General features: G+C 47.8%; 1 protein-coding gene across 1 annotated transcript in view; it reads left to right on the forward strand.

Moving 5' to 3' along the window:
• The first annotated feature begins 16,388 nt into the window (after positions 1-16,388).
• The window catches only part of LOC137425234 (uncharacterized), a 54,089-nt gene continuing 50,201 nt past the window's right edge, over positions 16,389-20,276 (forward strand). Inside the window, exon 1 of the mRNA XM_068113443.2 lies at positions 16,389-16,819. Within this exon, the coding sequence (XP_067969544.2) occupies positions 16,541-16,819 (279 nt within the window). The 5' untranslated portion in view covers positions 16,389-16,540. The remainder of the gene's footprint in view (positions 16,820-20,276) is intronic.

Consider the following 20,276-nt stretch of genomic DNA (forward strand, 5'->3'; position numbering starts at 1 on the left):
AATTCAACCACCCACTATTTATGAGATCAACATGGGCCAAAAGGTCAACATAGGCCAAAGATCAACCACTTTTTTTTCGAATTTCTAAAGTCCTCAATTTTTATCCAATTGGTTTGAAATGTGAAACGGATTTTCATATCAGCTTACTGAAACCAACCACGAAACATTTTGAGGTCAACATCGGCCAAAAGATCAACATCGGCCAAATTTCTAAAATTGTCAATTTTCATCCGATTAATTTAAACTTTGAAGACTATTTGCATACCAGATCACTGAATTCTACCACAAATTATTTATGAGGTGAAAAGGATGCTCTACCTAGTGCCATTCTACTTTGTTCTGTTTTGCCAAGTGTCGATCTGTGAGTGATTTTTCATGTTTGTTTGTCCGCACAGAATAAATATGATTTTCTCTGCAACTGTTGGTCCGATTGACAGGAAATTTTCACCATAGGTGCAACTCCACCTGCAGAATTGTTTTATGATAATTATGACGTCATCGGTCACGTGGTTTGGCCGCCATCTTGGAGAAATCGAAAAACTTTCCACCTCTATCTCCGAAAGCGCTGAATAGAAAAAATTGAGACATGGCTCATTGTAAAGAACTCTGCATGGTGAATAAAATATGTTAATGCTGATGTCATAGGTGCCTCCATTATGACGTCATAATTCGACAAGTACAAAACTTCATCCGATCAAGATGAAATTTCTTGAGCATAATCAAGGAATAAATTAGTTTAGTAAAAAAGATTATGACGTCATTGGTCATGTGGTTCGGCCGCCATATTTGTTTTAACACTAAAGCCTTAAAAACCACTGAAAACACATCCTGGTGAGGGTTTGCATCTGATTTGCATCTGATTGCTCTTTCTTGTTGTAGCCGTCATGGAGGTGCTGGCTCGGAACATAAAGGAGGGTTTACCGTGGGAGTTGTTGTCTGCAGATGATCTGGTGTTGATTGGGGAGAGTATGGATGGACTGAAGGAGAAGATGAGCAAGTGGAAGGAATGTATGGAGGCAAAAGGTCTGAAGGTGAATCTCGGAAAGATGAAGGTGATGGCAAGTGGTAAAGCATGTGGTGAGGTGGAAAGAACTGGGAAGTGGCCGTGTGCTGTGTGCAGGAAGGGTGTCGGAGTGAACTCCATTCAATGTACAATGTGCGCTGAGTGGGTTCATCAAAAATGTTGTGGTGGGTCATTAAAAATGAGAGGGTCATTAACCTGTGTGGCAGCTACATTCAAGTGTAAGGTGTGCACAGAGGGAGCTGCAGATGGAGGAAATGTTGAGTTGGATCTTGGAGACTGCTGAAGCTGGAAGGTGTGAAAACATTTTGCTACCTCGGAGACTTTTTTTCTTCTTCTTTTTTTGTATAGAGTCGAGGCTCGTGAAAGCTAACATTTATCAAACAAATAAATCAAACAAACAAGCAAACAAAGTATATAAAAAGGGGAGCGGTCGACAAGATGGGGAGAGAAGGGGAGGAAGCACACAAACACAACATTTGAGAGCAGGGACATCGGGAGATGTGTGGGAGGGAGAGGGCCTGGGGGGAGGCAGGATAGGTATAAAACGCAAGGCCACCAAGACTTCCAGGAAAGAAGACAAAGTCGCCTCAAAAAAGTGGATTTGGGGTGAAATTAGCGGGGGTAGAAAAGATGAAGGTTTTGGATTGGGGAAGATAAGAGATGGTGGTGAACAGCCGTTTTAAAGACCTGGAGGGAGGAGTGGGATTGAAGAGAGTGAGGGAGTTTGTTCCAGAGGCGGGAGAAAAGAGGAGTGAAGGTGAGCAGAGAGTCTTGATTTTGGCAGTTTAACCATAAGAGGGTTGCAGGCAGATCTTGTGCGACCTGCAGGAATATTTGGGGGACAGAGCCCAGAGAGAGCTGGGGGAGCAAGGCCGGAGAGGAGTCGGTAGAAGACTGAAAGACCACCAACCTGCCTTGGTGAGTAAGTGAAGTGAAAAGCCCTCGGAGATAGCGTCATCGCGGGAGATTCCAATGATTCTGAACGCTTTGGTTTCAACAGCGTGAAGACGAGCTAGGTGTGAGGCAGGAGCACCAGCCCAGAGGGGAGAGCAGTATTCCATTGAGCTGCGGATGAAAGCCTTGTATGTGGTGAGGAGCTCAGGTGTGCCAAGTGTTACGTGGTCCTCCCGGTGACTACCTGGTCTCGGTGACCCCCGGACCGTGAGAGGAACTCCGCCAGAAAGATATATGGTTTGTACGCTTTCGTAACGCAATCAATATGAATTCCAGTCAATAAGGAACCCCACACCAAGGATCCGGAGTAATCAATAATATATTCCCCCAAGGAATCAACAATCCACAATCAATATTACAAAGATGGCCATCTTATATATGTGTCCCCCCCCCTGTCCCCACTCACGACCACTTGGGTCACTCCCTCACAATGTCTCTCTTCTCCGCACACGTGCGGTTGAACGAACCCCGGGGGGACGTGCTCCCAACGTGCACGTCTCGTACCGGGGACAGCTGCTGCAGCGCACAACTCCTTGCCAAGCAACTGGGCAAAACCAAGCGCGGCTTGCAACGCGCGCGAGGCCCAAGGTGCGACCCGTACGCGTCCTTGTAGATGGTGAGGCGAACTGTGCCGGACGCTTGGTTCCGTGCACGAACCCACGGCGACTTGACGTGTAAATGGGTAATTACACGTCCAGGTAACTCCTCTCGCCAGACGGGCTTTCAAACGCAGCGTTCCCCACGCTGCTCAATATCGATACCGCTCTTCTCGGCGCTGACCGAGGAAGAAGAAGAGAATCGCCGCTTCTCCCGGACCTTGTGTCTTTTCTTCTCCCGTTTCCGGTTTCCTTTTCCCCAGAAGGGCTCCTGACCATTTAATTACAACAACCTTTAATCGACTACACATTAATAAGCAAAGACCTGAATAGTAATTCACATAAATCCGTAACACTCCCCCCCTTCAAGAAAGAAAGTTTGAACCCAGTGAAAACTTTCTTTGCCGGCCAACTTTGATAAACAAATCAGATAACTCCCACCCCCAAATCATCAGTTCCCACCGGGCACAGTTATCACTTAAAAATCAAGCAACAAAATTTCACACAATCCCCTAGATTAATTCCCTCTGGACCCAGCGTCAACCACTTCTAGTTTCTCTTGAATGATGGTTAAGAGGTGGTGACCAAAGCCCCCAAATTTAAACCTCTCGATAGCACTTTTTCGGGAGGCCCAGCTGAGTATTCCCTACATGGACGCCTTAAGGAATGTGGAGTTCACGGTTAGTCCGGGGAGGAAAGTTCATTACATGGACGCCTTTAAGAGCGTGGCGTTCACTGTTAGTCCGTGTAGGAGCCCCGGCTCGGCGGCTCCCCCGTATCTAGTGCTTCAACTTCTCCAGATTCCTAACAGTTACGGTGGGACCCCTTGTCCGAGCCGTTACCTGACTGGCGGTCTCCTTCTCGGCCAGTGCTCTGACATTCATTCTTTCGGGAGGTGCCGTAACTCTGGGAGCCTCCATAGTAATATTGGCTGCTGCCAACCCCAAAACTACTGCCAAGTTGTCCTCTTCTGTAGACCTCTCGACGCCTACGAAATGCCTTCCCTACTGTTAGGGTCCGACCCTCCAAATTCTTACCATTCCAATTCTTCTCTGCCTCTCTGGCATCTCTTGTGCTTGCAAACGTGACAAAGCCGAACCCTCTTGACCGTTGCGTTTCCCTGTCTTTTACCACCCGCACTTCCACCAGCGGCCCATATCTGTTGAAGACAGAGGTCAGAACTTCTTCCTCTGTGTTGAAGTTCAGTCCCCCTACAAATAACTTGGAACTTTTGTCGCCATCGCAAGCGGGGGTGGTGTTATTTCCCCTGCGGGGCTCTTTACCCACCCTCGGGTTACCATAAATTTGCCCCCCGGCCAAATCATTCCCGATAATCACAGATACTCCCTCTACAGGAAGCGTGGCTTGTAAACCGACGGTGACCGGTCCTGACACCAAATCGGATTCCAAATGGATGACATGAAGTGGGGCACTAACACAGCCACCGATCCCTTGTAACCGAACACTATCACCAGTTGCGGTACTCTGACAATGGCAAAATGCCTTCAAGCATTAAGGATTGATGGGCTCCTGTGTCCCTCAAAACCCTAACCGGTCTTGGGTTAGTCAAGTCTCCCTTGAGTGAGACCAACCCCTCATAAATAAATGGTTGGTAACTCTTCTGTCGGCGATTTCTTACGCTTGCCATCGCATTCGGAGTGGTAATAGTCGGACTCCGCTCTGGGTTTTCCCTTTTCATGAGGTAACAACTGGACATCGTGTCCAGGTTTCTTGCAAAAAGCGCAAGTAGGCCCGGAGGAAAAACTCGTGGTCTGCCTCGGGCCCCCCGAAAAATAAGTTTGTCTTGGGCCCGTAGCCCCCTGATTTCGAACAGTTCGGGTATCAGCGTTGTCCCCATAATCATCTCGAGGCCGCCGCCATGTATTGTCGTTCTCCGCACCTGCTGTTCCACACCTCCCCTGCGGAGATCTAGGCGAGGAGTTAGGTTCGTGGACCCCTATCCGGTGTGTTAAGGCATAATCATCTGCCATGGTGGCTGCGTCCCACAACTTCGGTACTTTCTTTTCCTGCAGGTACACTTTGATGTCCTCGTGGACACACTGTTGAAATTCCTCCACCAGCATCAGGTCACGCAATGCTTCGAAGTCGTTCCCGACTCCTTTTGACTCACACCACCGATCAAACATATTTTCTTTCACTCTCGCAAACTCCACATGGGTCTCACTCTCCCTCTTCCTGGCATTCCTGAATTTCTGCCGGTAAGCTTCCGGAACCAACTCATAGGCTTTGAGGATGTGCTTCTTCAATACCTCATAATCTGCACATTGGTCCATTGGTAGCGCCGAATAAATCTCTTGAGCTTTACCCACCAGCACACTTTGCACTAGTATGGTCCAGGCCTCCTCCGGCCAGTTTAACTGTCGAGCCACTTTCTCAAAGTGTGGAAAAAAATTGAGTGACTTCCTTTTCACTGAAGGGTGGAACCAGCCTCACATGTCTGCCCACCTCCCAGGTGTTCTGGCTAGGTGTCGACCCCGTCAGCAAGGGTGGTACCTCTCCCCGTTCTCTCATTAAATCCAGCTCCTTGAATTTAATCTCTTGCTGAAGCGCCAGATCACGTTCCTTCAACTCCCTTTCGGCTTTTCTCTCCTCTGCTTCGAGTTCCCTGGCAGCTCTCCTCTCCTCTGCTTTTCTCCCTTCTAACCTTTCCTGGAGTTCTCGTTCCACTCTCCTTTGCTCTGCTTGTTTCTCTTCTCTCCTCTCTTCTGCTTTCCTTTCTTCTTCTGCTCTTTCCTTTTCTGCTTTCCTTTCTTCTTCTGCTAACCTTTCCTGGAGTTCTCGTTCCACTCTCCTTTCCTCTGCTTGTTTCTCTTCTCTCCTCTCTTCTGCTTTCCTTTCTTCTTCTGCTCTTTCCTTTTCTGCTTTCCTTTCTTCTTCTTTTAACCTTTCCTGGAGTTCTCGTTCCACTCTCCTTTCCTCTGCTTGTTTCTCTTCTCTCCTCTCTTCTGCTTTCCTTTCCTCTTCTTTTAACCTTTCCTGGAGTTCTCGTTCCACTCTCCTTTCCTCTGCTTGTTTCTCTTCTCTCCTCTCTTCTGCTTTCCTTTCCTCCTCTTTGATCCGTTCCTGGCTCCGTAATTGCAACTCCAGTTTCCGGAGCTCAACGTCTTCTGGTTCTTCGGGTAGGCACTGCCAGGCTAACTCGTCCCATGTTCCTAATCCCACCATAGACTGTATCACCGTGGTCTGCAACTCTGCCTTCCTCCAATTAGTTCGGACCTCCAAGTTAAAATGTTTGGCCAATTTCAAGAGGTCCGCTTTTAGTAACGCTCGGAACTGTGCCTCACTAGGTGTTACCGCAAAGTTCTGTGCAACAAACGCCATGGTGACTATCGTTAACACCTGTTAACCTTCGCCCAAGAATTTACCACAATTTCTCAAAAATTTACCAATTAATAATTAATTAATAAATTTTAATTAATAAAAATTATTATGTTATACAATTTTATATCCCGGAATTCAATTGGACGAGCCCCCAATTCTGTTACGTGGTCCTCCCGGTGACTACCTGGTCTCGGTGACCCCCGGACCGTGAGAGGAACTCCGCCAGAAAGATATATGGTTTGTACGCTTTCGTAACGCAATCAATATGAATTCCAGTCAATAAGGAACCCCACACCAAGGATCCGGAGTAATCAATAATATATTCCCCCAAGGAATCAACAATCCACAATCAATATTACAAAGATGGCCATCTTATATATGTGTCCCCCCCCTGTCCCCACTCACGACCACTTGGGTCACTGTCCCTCACAATGTCTCTCTTCTCCGCACACGGGCGGTTGAACGAACCCCGGGCGGACGTGCTCCCAACGTGCACGTCTCGTACCGGGGACAGCTGCTGCAGCGCACACCTTGCCAAGCAACGGGGCAAAACCAAGCGTGGCTTGCAACGCGCGCGAGGCCCAAGGTGCGACCCGTACACGTCCTTGTAGACGGTGAGGCGAACTGTGCCGGACGCTTGGTTCCGTGCACGAACCCACGGCGACTTGACGTGTAAATGGGTAATTACACGTCCAGGTAACTCCTCTCGCCAGACGGGCTTTCAAACGCAGCGTTCCCCACGCTGCTCAATATCGATACCGCTCTTCTCGGCGCTGGGCGAGGAAGAAGAAGAGAATCGCCGCTTCTCCCGGACCTCGTGTCTTTTCTTCTCCCGTTTCCGGTCTCCTTTTCCCCAGAAGGGCTCCTGACCCTTTAATTACAACAACCTTTAATCAACTACACATTAATAAGCAAAGACCTGAATAGTAATTCACATAAATCCGTAACACAAGGAAGGATTTCGCACGACGGAGGATGCCCAGTCGGCGACTGGCTTTGGAGGCCAGCTTGGAAATGTGGTTTTCCCAGGAAAGATCATGGCAGATAGTGAGACGCAAAAGCTTGAGTGACAGAACTTCTTGGAGAGGATTATTCAGAAAGTAGATGGGAGGGTTGTCCAGTCGGTCTTTTCGGAGAGAGACCGTAAGAGTGTGAGATTTGTCAGGATTGAAAGACATGGTCCACTTCTTTGCCCAGTCTGTGATTTTGTCCAGGTCTGCAGAGAGTGAGGAGGCTGCAGACTGCCGATCTGAGGGATGAGGAATGGAGCGGCAGAGAGTGGAGTCATCAGCAAAGAGATAGAGAGGATTTTCAAGAGATTCAGAGAGATCATTGATGAAGACCAGAAAAAGCACAGGGCCCAGAACACTGCCTTGGGGAACTCCAGCCTGAACAGGAAGAGGAGATGAGAGAAACCCATTCAGGGCCACACTTTGACTATGACGAGAGAGGAAGTCCGCCAGCCATGCGTGGAGATTTCCATGGATACCAAAGGAGGAGAGTTTGGTGAGCAGAGCGGGGTGCCAGACCGTATTGAAGGCACGTGATATGTCGAGGGAGACAGCTCTAATTTCCTGTTTGGCATTGAGGACCTCCATCCATTGTTGAGACAGCAGAAGCAGCATGTCCAGAGTAGAGTGACCTGGTCTGAAACCAAATTGATGATCAGAGATCAAGCCATTGGAGAAGAGGATAAGGTGGATATGCTGAATGGATAAGGTGGATCAGACTTGGGAACGGTTGCTGGAGTGAGATGTGCATGGAAGAAGTTTCGGGAACTGAGTGGCATGCTGACGAGGAGGGGAGTGTCGTTGAAGCTGAAGAGAAAGGTGTATGCTGCATGTGTGAGAAGTGTTATGATTTATGGGAGCGAGACATGGGTAATGAACATAGAGCAGCAACGAAGGCTGGAAAGCGTGGAAATGCGAATGGTTCGGTGGATGTGTTGAGTATGGTTAAGAGAGAGGAAGACAAATGATGAATTGCGAAAGATGATGGGAATAGATCCTGTGATGGATGCTGTGAAGAGAAACAGGTTGAGATGGTTTGGTCATGTGTTGAGGAAGGATGAAAGTGACTACTTGAGAAGAGTAATGGAAATGAATGTAGAAGGAAGTAGAGGATGGGGAAGACCGAGAAAGGCTTGGCTAAAGGTGGTGGAAGAAGAAATGTGGGCAAAGGGAATTGAGAACAAGGGGAGATGTAGAAAATAGGGCAAAATGGAGAAGATTGTCATGGGGCCCACAAGGCTAACCCCCGCTCTCGCAGAGAAAAGGCTAACCTTAAAATGTCGTTGTTGTTGTTGTTGTTGTTGTTGTTGTACTAGCCAATCACTTGGTGAAAATTGTGTCAATCGGACCAATGGTTGCAGAGAACGTTGATTTCAAAGTTTTCGGACATGAAAAAAGTGGCAGAAAAAAATGTATTTTGAAGAAGAATAAACGATAGAAACAATATGTTTTCCTCCAAATTGTATGTAGAAGAAACCTCATTAGAACAGCACTCGATGGAGACCATACCTCCACCAGAATGAACAATTGACGTGTTGCATCCCATTGATAGGTCAGATCTGTATCCGGACCTGAAACCAAATCTAATCGGCGTGCTCTTGTCACTTAACCCACTCATCCACCAAGTTTTGTCATATGTTATCCACAACCTTTTGAAACATCTTGCTATATTTCATTTTTGGCCCCATCACTTGGTGAAGAATCACTTGTACATTTTTAAAATTCTCTTATCGAGATCCATATTGGGATCTTTACCAAAATCTAATAGATTTGTCCTTGTCACACACCCAACTTGTCCACAAAGTTTCGTCCGAATCTCATCAACTTTTTGAGATATCGCGCTGTATATCATTATTTTGTCCTTTCTCTCAATGGTGAAGATTCACTAAAAGAAAGATCAGATCGAGACGAGGATCCAGATCTTTACCAAATTCTCATCATTTCGTCCTTATCACATACCCAACTTCACCAAATTTCGTCCCCATCTGTCCACAACATTTTGAGACCTCCGCTTCCGGTTTCTCGAGCGAGGTGGCGACTTTTGATCTCTCCACGGCATCAAAAGTTTAAGTATTTTTTCATTTGTGTGTTTGTCAAATTTCCACTCGTTATTTTAATGTGTGTTTCTAGTTGGTTTTGGTTTGAAATTCGTGTAACTTGTAATTAATTAATTGTTTTCTGTTCGCTCCGTGTGCGCGGCCTGTTAACCTGAGGCTTCCCCCGTCAGTGTTTTGTTTATTTAAGTTTTTTCCTTCGCTGTATTGCTTGTTTCTTATGTTTTTCTCTTCTCCCCCGAACTTTCCCGAACATCTACTCTTTGTCTAACGTTTTAAATCCCCAAAAAACAAACAAACAAAAAAACATTTATTTCCTTTTCTCCATGTGTGCTTCTGTCATGTGATTCTCTCCAAGTGCTTCTCTCCGCGTGTTTCTCTGCGCGTGTTTCTCTCCGCGTGTTTCTCTCCGCGTGTTTCTCTCCGCGTGTTTCTCTCCGCGTGTTTCTCTCCGCGTGTTTCTCTCCGCGTGTTTCTCTCCGCGTGTTTCTCTCCGCGTGTTTCTCTCCGCGTGTTTCTCTCCGCGTGTTTCTCTCCGCGTGTTTCTCTCCGCGTGTTTCTCTCCGCGTGTTTCTCTCAGCGTGTTTCTCTCAGCGTGTTTCTCTCCGCGTGTTTCTCTCCGCGTGTTTCTCTCCGCGTGTTTCTCTCCGCGTGTTTCTCTCCGCGTGTTTCTCTCCGCGTGTTTCTCTCCGCGTGTTTCTCTCCGCGTGTTTCTCTCCGCGTGTTTCTCTCCGCGTGTTTCTCTCCACTTGCTTATCTCCACGTGCTTCTCTCCACGTGCTTCTCTCCACGTGCTTCTCTCCACGTGCGCTGTCTCGCCCCACCCCCTTTATCTCCTTGTCTTCCACTTTTTGCACGTGGTTGTTCCTCGAGGCTCCCTCTCCCTGTCGGTATTTTGTGAATATGGTTGTTTTTCACGGTTTTGATTAAATATTAATTAAATATGTTTAGACTTTCCCATGCAATGTTTTATTCAGTGGTATATCACAACACGCTGTTTTTCTTCCTATTTAAAAGGCTTTTTTCAATTTCCTCTTCAATTCATTCCACTTCAAAAAAATATTCAATCTCTTACACTTCTTCCTCCCTACATGCTCTAAACTCACTTTCATTTCACCCCTCCTCTATAGTTTTTTAAAACTGATCTCTGACTTGAAAATCACAATAAACCCAATTTGTTATAAATGTTCGTTTTTCATGAATCATCCACTTTCTACACTCCCTCCTCACACCTCCCCTCCTCAACTCCCTCCTCCCTTTCAATTCTCCCTCCTCGCCCCTCTCCTAAACCGCGCCTCGCCCCACCCCATCAAATCTCCCCCCTTACCCCTCCCCTCCTAAACTCCCCCCTCACGCCTCCCCTCCAAATCTCCCACTTTGCCCCTCTCCTTCAAAACTCCTCCCCCAACCCCTTCCCTTCAAATCTCCCTCCTCCCCCTCCCCTTCAAAACGCCCCCCTCGCTCCTCTCCTTCAAAACTCCTGCCCCAACCCCTCCCATTCAAAACTCCCCCCCTACCATCTTTCTCCAATTCTCTCCCCTCCTCCCTCCTCCTCAAAGCTGCCTCCTTCCCACTTCGTCTCACTTCCATCTCATACCTCCACCTCCTCCAACCTTCTACTTTCCTCTGCCCCTCCTCAAACAACCCCTCACTGTACCTCATCCCATCACCATCAAACCTTTTGCCTGCCTCATCCTTCCCTTTCTTGTAACTCTTTTGCAATTTCTGACACACTATCAACAGCTCCCCCTCTCATCCTTCATCTTACCCTACCACTCCCCTCCCCTGTCCTGCACCTGATGCTCCCCTTCCCTCTTCATTAACGATATGGACCTCAAACATCTGGGGCCTTCGCTCAAACCTGATTGATCTCTCCATACAGGTTGCTTCTGACAAACCAGACTTGATCTGCTTAACAGAAACTTTCCTCCTTCAAGATGTCTCTGATTCCTTAATATCTCTTCCTGGGTACTCCCTCCTCTGGTATGACAGACCTGAGCCTCGTCCTGGTGGGGTTGTTATCTTTATCAAAAACTCTCTTCCTCACTCTCCTTGCACTGCCCTCTCTCCACCCCACCCCCAGGAATACCTCTGGCTACGGCTTCCTCTCCGCTCCCACCTTTTGTTCATATGTGTTCTGTACCGTCCTCCAAACAGTGATGTCTCCCTTTACATTTCGCTGTCTGACAACATGGACCAACTTCTATCCACTCATCCCAACTCTCCCTTCCTCATATGTGGCGACTTCGACTGTAATCATGCCAGCTGGCTGGGTGTGGGTACCTCTCTCACCAGCCATGGCATCTCAGCAAAGGACTTCTGCGACTCATTGGGACTAACACAATCTGTCAATTTCCCGACCCGGATCTCAGTCAATGGAGTATCTTCTCTTCTAGACTTGGTTATGACTAACTTCCCTGCAAATGTCTGCTGCTCTTCTTCTGCTCCAATCGGTTCTTCTGATCATGTGCTTGTTAAAGTGGACATCTCTCTGGCCATTCTCAGAGAGCCTCCTCAGTGCCGACAAGTCTGGCATTTCACTCAGGCTGACTGGCATGGTCTGCCAGCAGCCATCAATCATCTGGACTGGTCTCCCATCTCTACTGCCTCTGACATCAACTCTTCCTGGGAATTCTTCCAAAGTAAACTGCTCTCTCTCATGCACAGATTTATCCCACCTCATCTTCAGTTGTCATACCCTTCCTCCCGTCCATGGTACACTGAATCTTGTGGTGAAGCAGTTGCCCTGAGACAACTTGCGTTCGCCTCCTGGAAGGCTAATCCAACTGAAGACGATCTCAGTTCCTTCCACCAAGCTCGGAACAAGTGTGTGGCTACCCTCAGGAGTGCGAGGAAGCACTCACTATCCCTCCACACTCAAGAATGAACTCTCAAATCTGTCTCCTTCCTCCAAATCTGTCTCATTCCTCCAAATCCTGGTGGCATCTGGTCAAATATGTTTCTGGTGTTTGTTCCCCCCTCCATCCTTCCCTTACCTCAAATGGCGACACAGTTGACACCGCACGTGACAAAGCCGAATGCCTCAACTCTGTGTTTGCCTCAAAATCTCGGACCCAACTGCTCCTGGACTCTGTGTCCTTCTCTCCTGACAAGGTGGAGAAGTTTTTTAAATTATCAAACCTCGACTCTGATTCTGCAACTTGACCAGACGGCATCAACCCACGGGTCCTAAAATCCTGCTCTGCCGCTCTATCTCACCCTCTCTGTGTTCTCTTCATCCTCTCTTTTTCTCAAGGTCATCTGCCATCATCTTGGAAATCAGCAAACATTACCGCTTTACACAAAAAAGGTGCGAAAACAGATCCTTGCAACTACAGACCAATCAGCCTGCTCCCAATTATCAGCAAAGTCATTGAATCCATCATTGCTTCAGATATCAAATTCTTCCTCTTCTTCAGTGGCTTGATCTCTGATCATCAATTTGGATTCAGACCAGGTCATTCTACTCTGGACATGCTGCTTCTGCTGTCTCATCAATGGATGGAGGTCCTCAATGCCAAACAGGAAATCAGAGCTGTCTCCCTTGACATATCACGTGCCTTCGATACGGTCTGGCACCCCGTTCTGCTCACCAAATGCTCCTCCTAGGGTATCCATGGAAATCTCCACGCATGGCTTGCGGACTTCCTCTCTGGTCATAGTCAACATGTGGCCCTGAATGGATTTCTCTCATCTCCTGGACTCTGGACCCCTTCCTGTTCAGGCTGGAGTTCCCCAAGGCAGTGTTCTGGTCCCTGTGCTTTTTCTGGTCTTCATCAATGATCTCTCCAACTCTCTGGAAAAACCTCTCTATCTCTTTGCTGATGACTCCACTCTCTGCTGCTCCATTCCTCATTCTTCAGATCGGCAGTCTGCAGACCTGGACAAAATCAGACTGGTCGAACAAGTGGAACATGTCTTTCAATCCTGACAAATCTCACACTCTGACTATGTCTCTCCGAAAAGACCGACTGGACAACCCTCCCATCTACTTTCTGAACAATCCTCTATCCTGCCGACTATGCCATGCTAAAAGTTCAAGAAGGCAGAAATGAACATGTGAGTTTATTCAAACTACACGGTGACTAAACACGCAAGTCTTCGGCTGCAGGCCATCATCGAGCAACTGACTCTGCCTACCCGGAAACGGAAACAGGGTTACCTAATACATCATGCGTAATACCAAAGGGTTTTGCAGTATCCAACACTATGTCTCTCCGAAAAGACCGACTGGACAACCCTCCCATCTACTTTCTGAACAATCCTCTCCAATAAGTTCTGTGACTCAAGCTTTTGGGTCTCACTATCTGCGATGCTCTTTCCTGGGAAAACCACATTTCCAAGCTGGCCTCCAAAGGCAGTCGCCGTCTGGGCATCCTCTGTCGTGCGAATCCCTTCCTTGGCACACCTGAGCTCCTCAACACATACAAGGCTTTCATACACAGCTCAATTGAATACTGTTCTCCCCTCTGGGCCGGTGCTCCTGCTTCACACTCTAGCTCGGCTTCACAGACCTAGAAACCAAAGCTTTCAGAATTATTGGAATCTCCTGCGATGAAGCGAACTCGGAGGGCCTTTTACTCACTAACCCAGGCAGGTAGGTGGTCTTTCTGTCTTCTACCGACTCCTCTCCAGCCTAGCTCCCCCAGCTCTATCTGTGTTCTGTCCCCCAAATATTCCTACAGGTCGCACAAGATCTGCCTGCAACCCTCTTATGGTGAGACTGCCAAACTCAAGACTCTCTGCTCACCTTCACTCCTTCATTCCTCTTTTCTCCCGCCTCTGGAACAAACTCCCTCACTCTCTTCAATCCCAATCCTCCCTCCAGGTGTTTAAAACAGCTGTTTACCACCATTTCGTATCTTCCCCCTTCCAAAACCGTGATCTTTTCTACCCCCGTTAATACACCCCAAACCCACCTCTTTGAATATCCGACTTCATTCCTGAAATTCCTAGTAGTGTCAATTTCTTTTTTACCGTTCTTTCCCATTTTATTATTTATTGTTGTATTCCATTTCATTGGGTGTCAACAAGGGGATAAGATCTGTAGGGGTGGTTGACAGGGGGCTAAGAACATGGGGAGGGGGTGGTGTTTGTAATTTGTGATGAGTGCGGGCAATAAGTCGTCTACTGGGAAATCCTAGTTATTATCAAGGGGAGCATATGGCACTCGACCTGTCAACAAGTACTCACTTTATAATTTCTCGGAAATTTGACCCAGACAACTCAAAGGTAAGTGATCTTTGCCCTCAATGACCTCTTCCCTATCTCGCTGTCTCGTCGGGATTTCAAAAAGCCGAGCTTGGAAAGGAACCCAAGGTGTTTTGGCATATGAGCTTTGTCCTCAAGCTGATTGGCTGCAGCTGACTCCTTTCAAAAATTTATACCAAGCCCCGACCTTGTTAGGAATCGGACCTCTCGTACACCACCTCGTTGGACGTCGTCTCATTACAGCCGGTGGTTTCACCCCCTTCTCTTCACTCGTATGTGTCACGTTTTTATAATACGTACATTTATGGATGACAACTTCTTCAGACGCTGGAACCTTCATCAATTCCAAACAACCTCAATTAATGACTTACCTACCTCATCCTGACACCTCATTTTCACTCCAAACCCTTTGATCCTCCACTTATCTCTGACTCGGCCCTTAGGACTTTAAACCTCTCCCAAAAGGGCGAGCAGGATAGCCTCAAAGTTTGCGCACCGCCTCTCGGCTGTCTAGCCTGGGTTCGAATCCCGACCCAACTATAAAGTGTCATCTCGGTGTTTCACAGGTAGGGTGGTGAATCGTCAATGTGCCATTGGGATGGACGTTGAACTGGCGTCCCGTCTGCCAGCATTAGGTCGTGGATATTAAAGATCCCATGGTGTCCGCGAAGAGGAGGCGAGCTATCGCCGGCATCCTGAACAAACTTCTACCCTGACTTCCTGTGTCGGAGTGCGCGGTAACCCGTACGGGATTTTAAGTTGTAACTTCAGCCAAAGAAATTGCTTTGGCAAAACTGACGCTCTGAACAGAGCCACGTATGGTACATGATGTGATTTGCTCTTAAACCCGACAGGGGCAAATGGGGCATTCCATCAGCAGCACGACCGCGTCCCCAGTAATGATGCAACCCAGCAGCCACGTGATCCATACGAAATGAAATGGTCTCTGTCCACAACGAGATGGTATTCATGGAGTACCTATCCTACGCAGTCAATTTGGTGCGAGCCAACTTTTCTGTTTTTGAAGGGTTTGTTTCTTTGATCCAATATGGCTGCCATACCCCGTGAGCCATTTCATCATAAATTTATATGCTCTAATATATTATTGTATAGATCACGCTCAATAAATTTAAAACTGATCAGACTAAAGCGTTGTCCACCTCGAGCAATGACGTTATACTTGAGGCACCAATGACGTCATCGTTAACGACACTTATTCCCCATGCGGAGTTCTTTACAAAATTTAAATTTTTTTCTTGGAGCGATTGAGGTGCAACGTTTTCGGTTTTTCTCAGGTGGCGCCTGTACCATGTGACCTATGACGTCATCTCATAAGTATTAAAATATTCTGCAGGTGGAGGCGCTGCTATGGTGAAAATTTCGTCAATCGGACCAACATTTGCAGAAAAAAAATAAATTCATACTGATGGGATCAAGTATTGCACTTGTCTAATTATGACATCATAATTAAGGTAGTTATGACATCTTCATGAACAAATATTATTCCCCATGGGGAGTGCTTGACAACGCACCATGTTTCAATTTTTTTTTCATGCAGTGGTTTCGGAGATATTGAGGTGCAACGTTTTTCGATTTTCCAAGATGGCGCATGACCTACGTCATAAATATGTTTAAAATTCTGCAGGAGGAGGTGCTCCTATGCTCAAATTGGTCCTCGATCATAAAGACGTTTACAGCTTGACAGACGATATGGACTGAGGACGAATTCAAATTAGCCATGACCCAATTGCTTAACCGCGCTTTTCTCTTCGCGTACGTGCGCGAAGTCATCATCTGGTAGAGCGTTCGCCAAGTCGCTTAAACACTCGAACGGAACGGCTGGCTTGGCAAGCGCTAGCTAGCTGCTTGGTAACTGAGAACGCCCTTGGTGTAGGTTTGAGATATTTAACATTTGAGGTAAGCGAAGCAAACATTTGTAACTGGAGATTATAATCATGAAAAATTAAAATAACCCGTGAATTGTATTTCTGTTCGTTACACTCATGGAGAGTCTTGGTGCGGTGTATTTTAGATCATTGTTTCCTTGTTAATGGTAAAATATGTGAGTGTATGTACATATTGGGTGTTATTAAATGCTCCTCAGCCTCGATAGAGGATCGATGCCGATTTTCGAGGAAACATTAATTTTATAAAGTGTTGTGGAGCGTGTTACCCGTGACGTCAGCCGCACCTAGCTAGCGCCACGCCTCACGGTGAGGCGGCTCAAACCGAGCGCTGACCGAGTCGGAGGGGCGCTTCCATCACCGCTGAGAGCGCAACGCAGCGGGAGAGGAGTTTGTGAGGAGACGGGTGGAAGCGCTGCGCCATGCTCGTCGGGCGGGGCGCGACATGCGCCGGCCAGCGCCGCTAGCCGAGGCTGTGGGCAAGGGGCGCGGCCTGAGCGCCGCCGGCCTTGCCTTCGTGCTGCTGGGCGCCGTGTTAGCGGCCGTGGCGCGGCCATCGGCTTCGACGGCCGAGGTGTCTTTTGGCTCCGGAGCCGAGGCGGAGATTGTGGTTTCTTACGAGATGGGAGAAGATGGGACCATTTCTGAGGAAAAAGTGTCACTCATGACTGCGAGATACAGCCAGGCAGGGCCGGTCATGCAGATACACGGAGACATGCAACAGGTATGCACGACTGTGATGAGCGGCTGTAGATAAAGCTGTGTGAGGTGAGTGGTCTCATTGGCAAAAGAAGGTGACGTTTGTTGGGATCGCCGTCTTGTGTGGGAATTGTTGGGATGAGGTGGAGTGGTGGTATTTGCAGGTGATCCCTGTATGGTGTGACGTGGGTACCTTTCAGCAGGTGGAAGGAAGGCAAAAGGGCCGTCGATTGGTAGATGTGTGGTTGGCTGAAAACGTAGCAACCATTGCAACATTAAAAGGAGTTTTTTAATATTTATTTTTCTAACTTTAGGCCTAATATATATATATATATATATACACACACATCACGGCTCGCCCGTTCCTGAAGGGACAGGCGAGGTTCTTGTGATCAGTGTGTGTCCTCAGGGTGTTTGGCTGCACCTTGATCTCCCTGTAATCAATATCATTCACTTTGACATGTTAAATATACATGACAGGCACATGCAGCTTTTGCACAGCAATGAAATAAGGTTATAAATCCACATTTACAATATAAATGCTGAATTTGACTCTAAAGGGGTCACTCTCAGTGGCTTGTTTTGTGGATGGGGTCACCTCGACACGACACCACCCAGGTGACACTGCCTTGTCAAATGCTCAGACTTGTACTATTGGTATTTGTTCTACATTCGGCTCGTGGATCAAACGAGACGTCGTGTACATGTCACAGGTACGAACAAATTCTCCTTTGAGCTTTCCCTGGGTTTGACGTCTTGCCCGAATACAAGGTTCGGGTATCGCAGTGACCGCGCCATCCTTCTGATGGCCGTCATTCTGCTTGGATGATTTGGCGGACATCCCTGATGCACAAAGTCCAGAGGCGTCTTGTCCAAGAGTAAGCGATTGTGTGCCGGCATCCGAGGAAAAAAAATCTAACTTCCTGACCTCACCACAGCCGGGGAAGGCAATGGCAAACCACCTGGCATGTTCCTCGTCATGAGACCTCTTGAGCAGCATGTTTACTGTGGAAAGACTAACATGCATGTTGGATTGCAGCGTTTGTAGCAAAGGTCTTGCTTTGTGAATTGAGATAGTGTTCGAGAAACAGGTGCGAGGAAGAAGAGTTTGCACTGCTTTGTGGCCATCAAGATATGCGAGGAGGTGGTCGGTACGAAGAGGAGGCTTGGTGATGGTGACGAGTTTATTGAAGGGCAGGAGGGCAAAGTGGACGTAGGTTGGGTGGGATGGACAATCTATCCTGGGGACAAGGTGACAAACTCACCATTTCACCTGTATGCAAATTTTTTTTTTGCCTTTTCCTTTTCCTTTTAAACATTTTCTTGAGTGCACCGCCACCTGAAGCGTCCTGTGGAATTGTGAATGCCGTCTTCAGGCAATGAATGTCGTGGCGTACGGTTTCAAAATGAACGTTGGAAAAACCAAGACCGTGTTATTTAATGTATTGGTTTAATTCCTGGAGAGACAGGCTTGAGATTGGGCGGACAGTGTTGCGTGACTGCCTGCTTGTGTAGTCCCAGCAGGCGGCAGACATCAAACGGGTCTTGCCCGCGGCTAGTGGGGAGAGCAGGCGACACTGGTATGGCGGTAACAGCATTAAGCCACTGCCTTGGGTTACAGGGTGTGAGCCCTGATAATTCGTTAACCCTACACGTTCACCTCGTGGATGAGAAATCTGCATATGTCGAGCTGACTGAGGAAATATGGATTAATTTGTCGGGTGCCCTTTTCCTTTGAAATCGAGCGATCCGGGGATTTTGTTTGAAGAGCGAAAATGGTGGAAGAAATGTTTACTTAGTGAGATGAAAGTTGAGCGCGAGTGTGTACTTTCATACATGCGTGTTTTTCTTTGATGTGTTATTGCTTCTCCCATTGTAGTTTGCGCAACTCGAAGACTGCAGATGAATAAGGCCCACCATAAAATGTGTCATTGTAGATTTACAGGGAAGTATGGTTAAGACTGTGGGAATAGCAAAGCTGAACTGTTGACACTTTTTAATGACAATTCCAGTCTATTTCTTTTAAATTGGAGCGCCTTGCCTCCCAACAGTCCTTTTATTGTTTGTTACCTCCGCCACTAAAGGTGGATGGAGGTTATCAGCCCTGTCTGTCTGTGTGTTTGTCTGCCAGTCTGTCAGTCTGCCTGTGAGCGGGATATCTAAAATGTTATGGATGGATTCAGACAACTTCATTGAGTTTTGGTGAAGATCCGGATTTGGATATGAGGATTTATAAAAAAAAATTCAGAGATTCTTCACCATTGAGAGATGGGGCCAAAAACAATATATAGCACAATATCCCAAAAAAAGTTGTGGACTAGTTATGAAAACGTGGATGAGTTTGGTAGGTAACAAGAACAAGTCCGGGTTCGGATTCGGTTGCGAGAGGACGCTGGCGTTGCATATTCGCCGCTTCTCCGACTGGATGGATGTACAGGGTCTGCTTCTACCTTTCTGACCTGACATCTCACACCTGTCCTGCCTTTTCACACCCGCACGTGCCGCGTGTTCTCCGGCTGGATAACGGAATCTGCTTTTGATGGTACGGAATACGGAATTCGAAAGGCCCGCTCCCGTTGATTGTGGCCGTGGCCTTGTTTGCCGGTGGCCTTGTGGCCTTGTTTGCCGCTGTGGTCTTGATTAGCGGCTGCAGTCGTTTGCCGCTGCGTTTGCCGCTGCGTTTGCCGCTTTGCCTCCTCGACCTTGGCCTCGTACTCGTCCCTTCGCTCCTGCCTGGCATGGCTCTGAAGTACTCCGCCGCAAGGCTTCTTCTGCTCAATACCCGCTCCACCCCATCATGCATCTCTGCCATCAAATCAAATGGACTCCTCCGACGACCCAGGTACATTCACCGTGGCTCCGGTCGCAAGTTTGTTTATTTGCAATCAGGTCACTCCATCCCCGTCCTCTGGTCGGCTCAGCGCACTCTCACTCTTCGTCCCAGCGCACCTGGTCACAGCAACCCACACGATCGCACCTCTTGCCTACGAACCCTGGCTAAATCACCTGAATTCATCCCTGCTGTTCAAAACAACATCAAGCTCACCCTGTTCAACACCCGGTCCCTCAACAATAAATGCCTCATCCTGAACGAATACATCCTGGATAACAAACTGGACTTTCTCTGTCTCACCGAAACCTGGCAACAACCTCTGGACTACTACACACTCAACCTCACCACACCCAATGGATATTCCTACGTCAATAAACCACGCTCGGAGGGCCGAGGTGGTGGAATTGCCGTTATCCACCGTCAAGACATCAAGACCAACCTCATCTCCATCTCATCTGCTCCATCATTTGAACACCTGGCTTTAAAACTCTCTGGTCACACGCAGTCAGTCATGGCTGTCGTCTACCGCCCTCCCAAACCACACCCATCATTCCTGTCTGACTTCTCCTACTTTCTGACCCAGCTATGTTCCCTCTCCCCCTCAATCCTCCTCCTTGGTGATTTCAATATCCACATGGACTCCACTGAC

The sequence above is a fragment of the Myxine glutinosa genome, chromosome 4 (genome assembly GCF_964187855.1).
Source record: "Myxine glutinosa chromosome 4, kmMyxGlut1.1, whole genome shotgun sequence".
NCBI classification, from domain to species: domain Eukaryota; kingdom Metazoa; phylum Chordata; class Myxini; order Myxiniformes; family Myxinidae; genus Myxine; species Myxine glutinosa.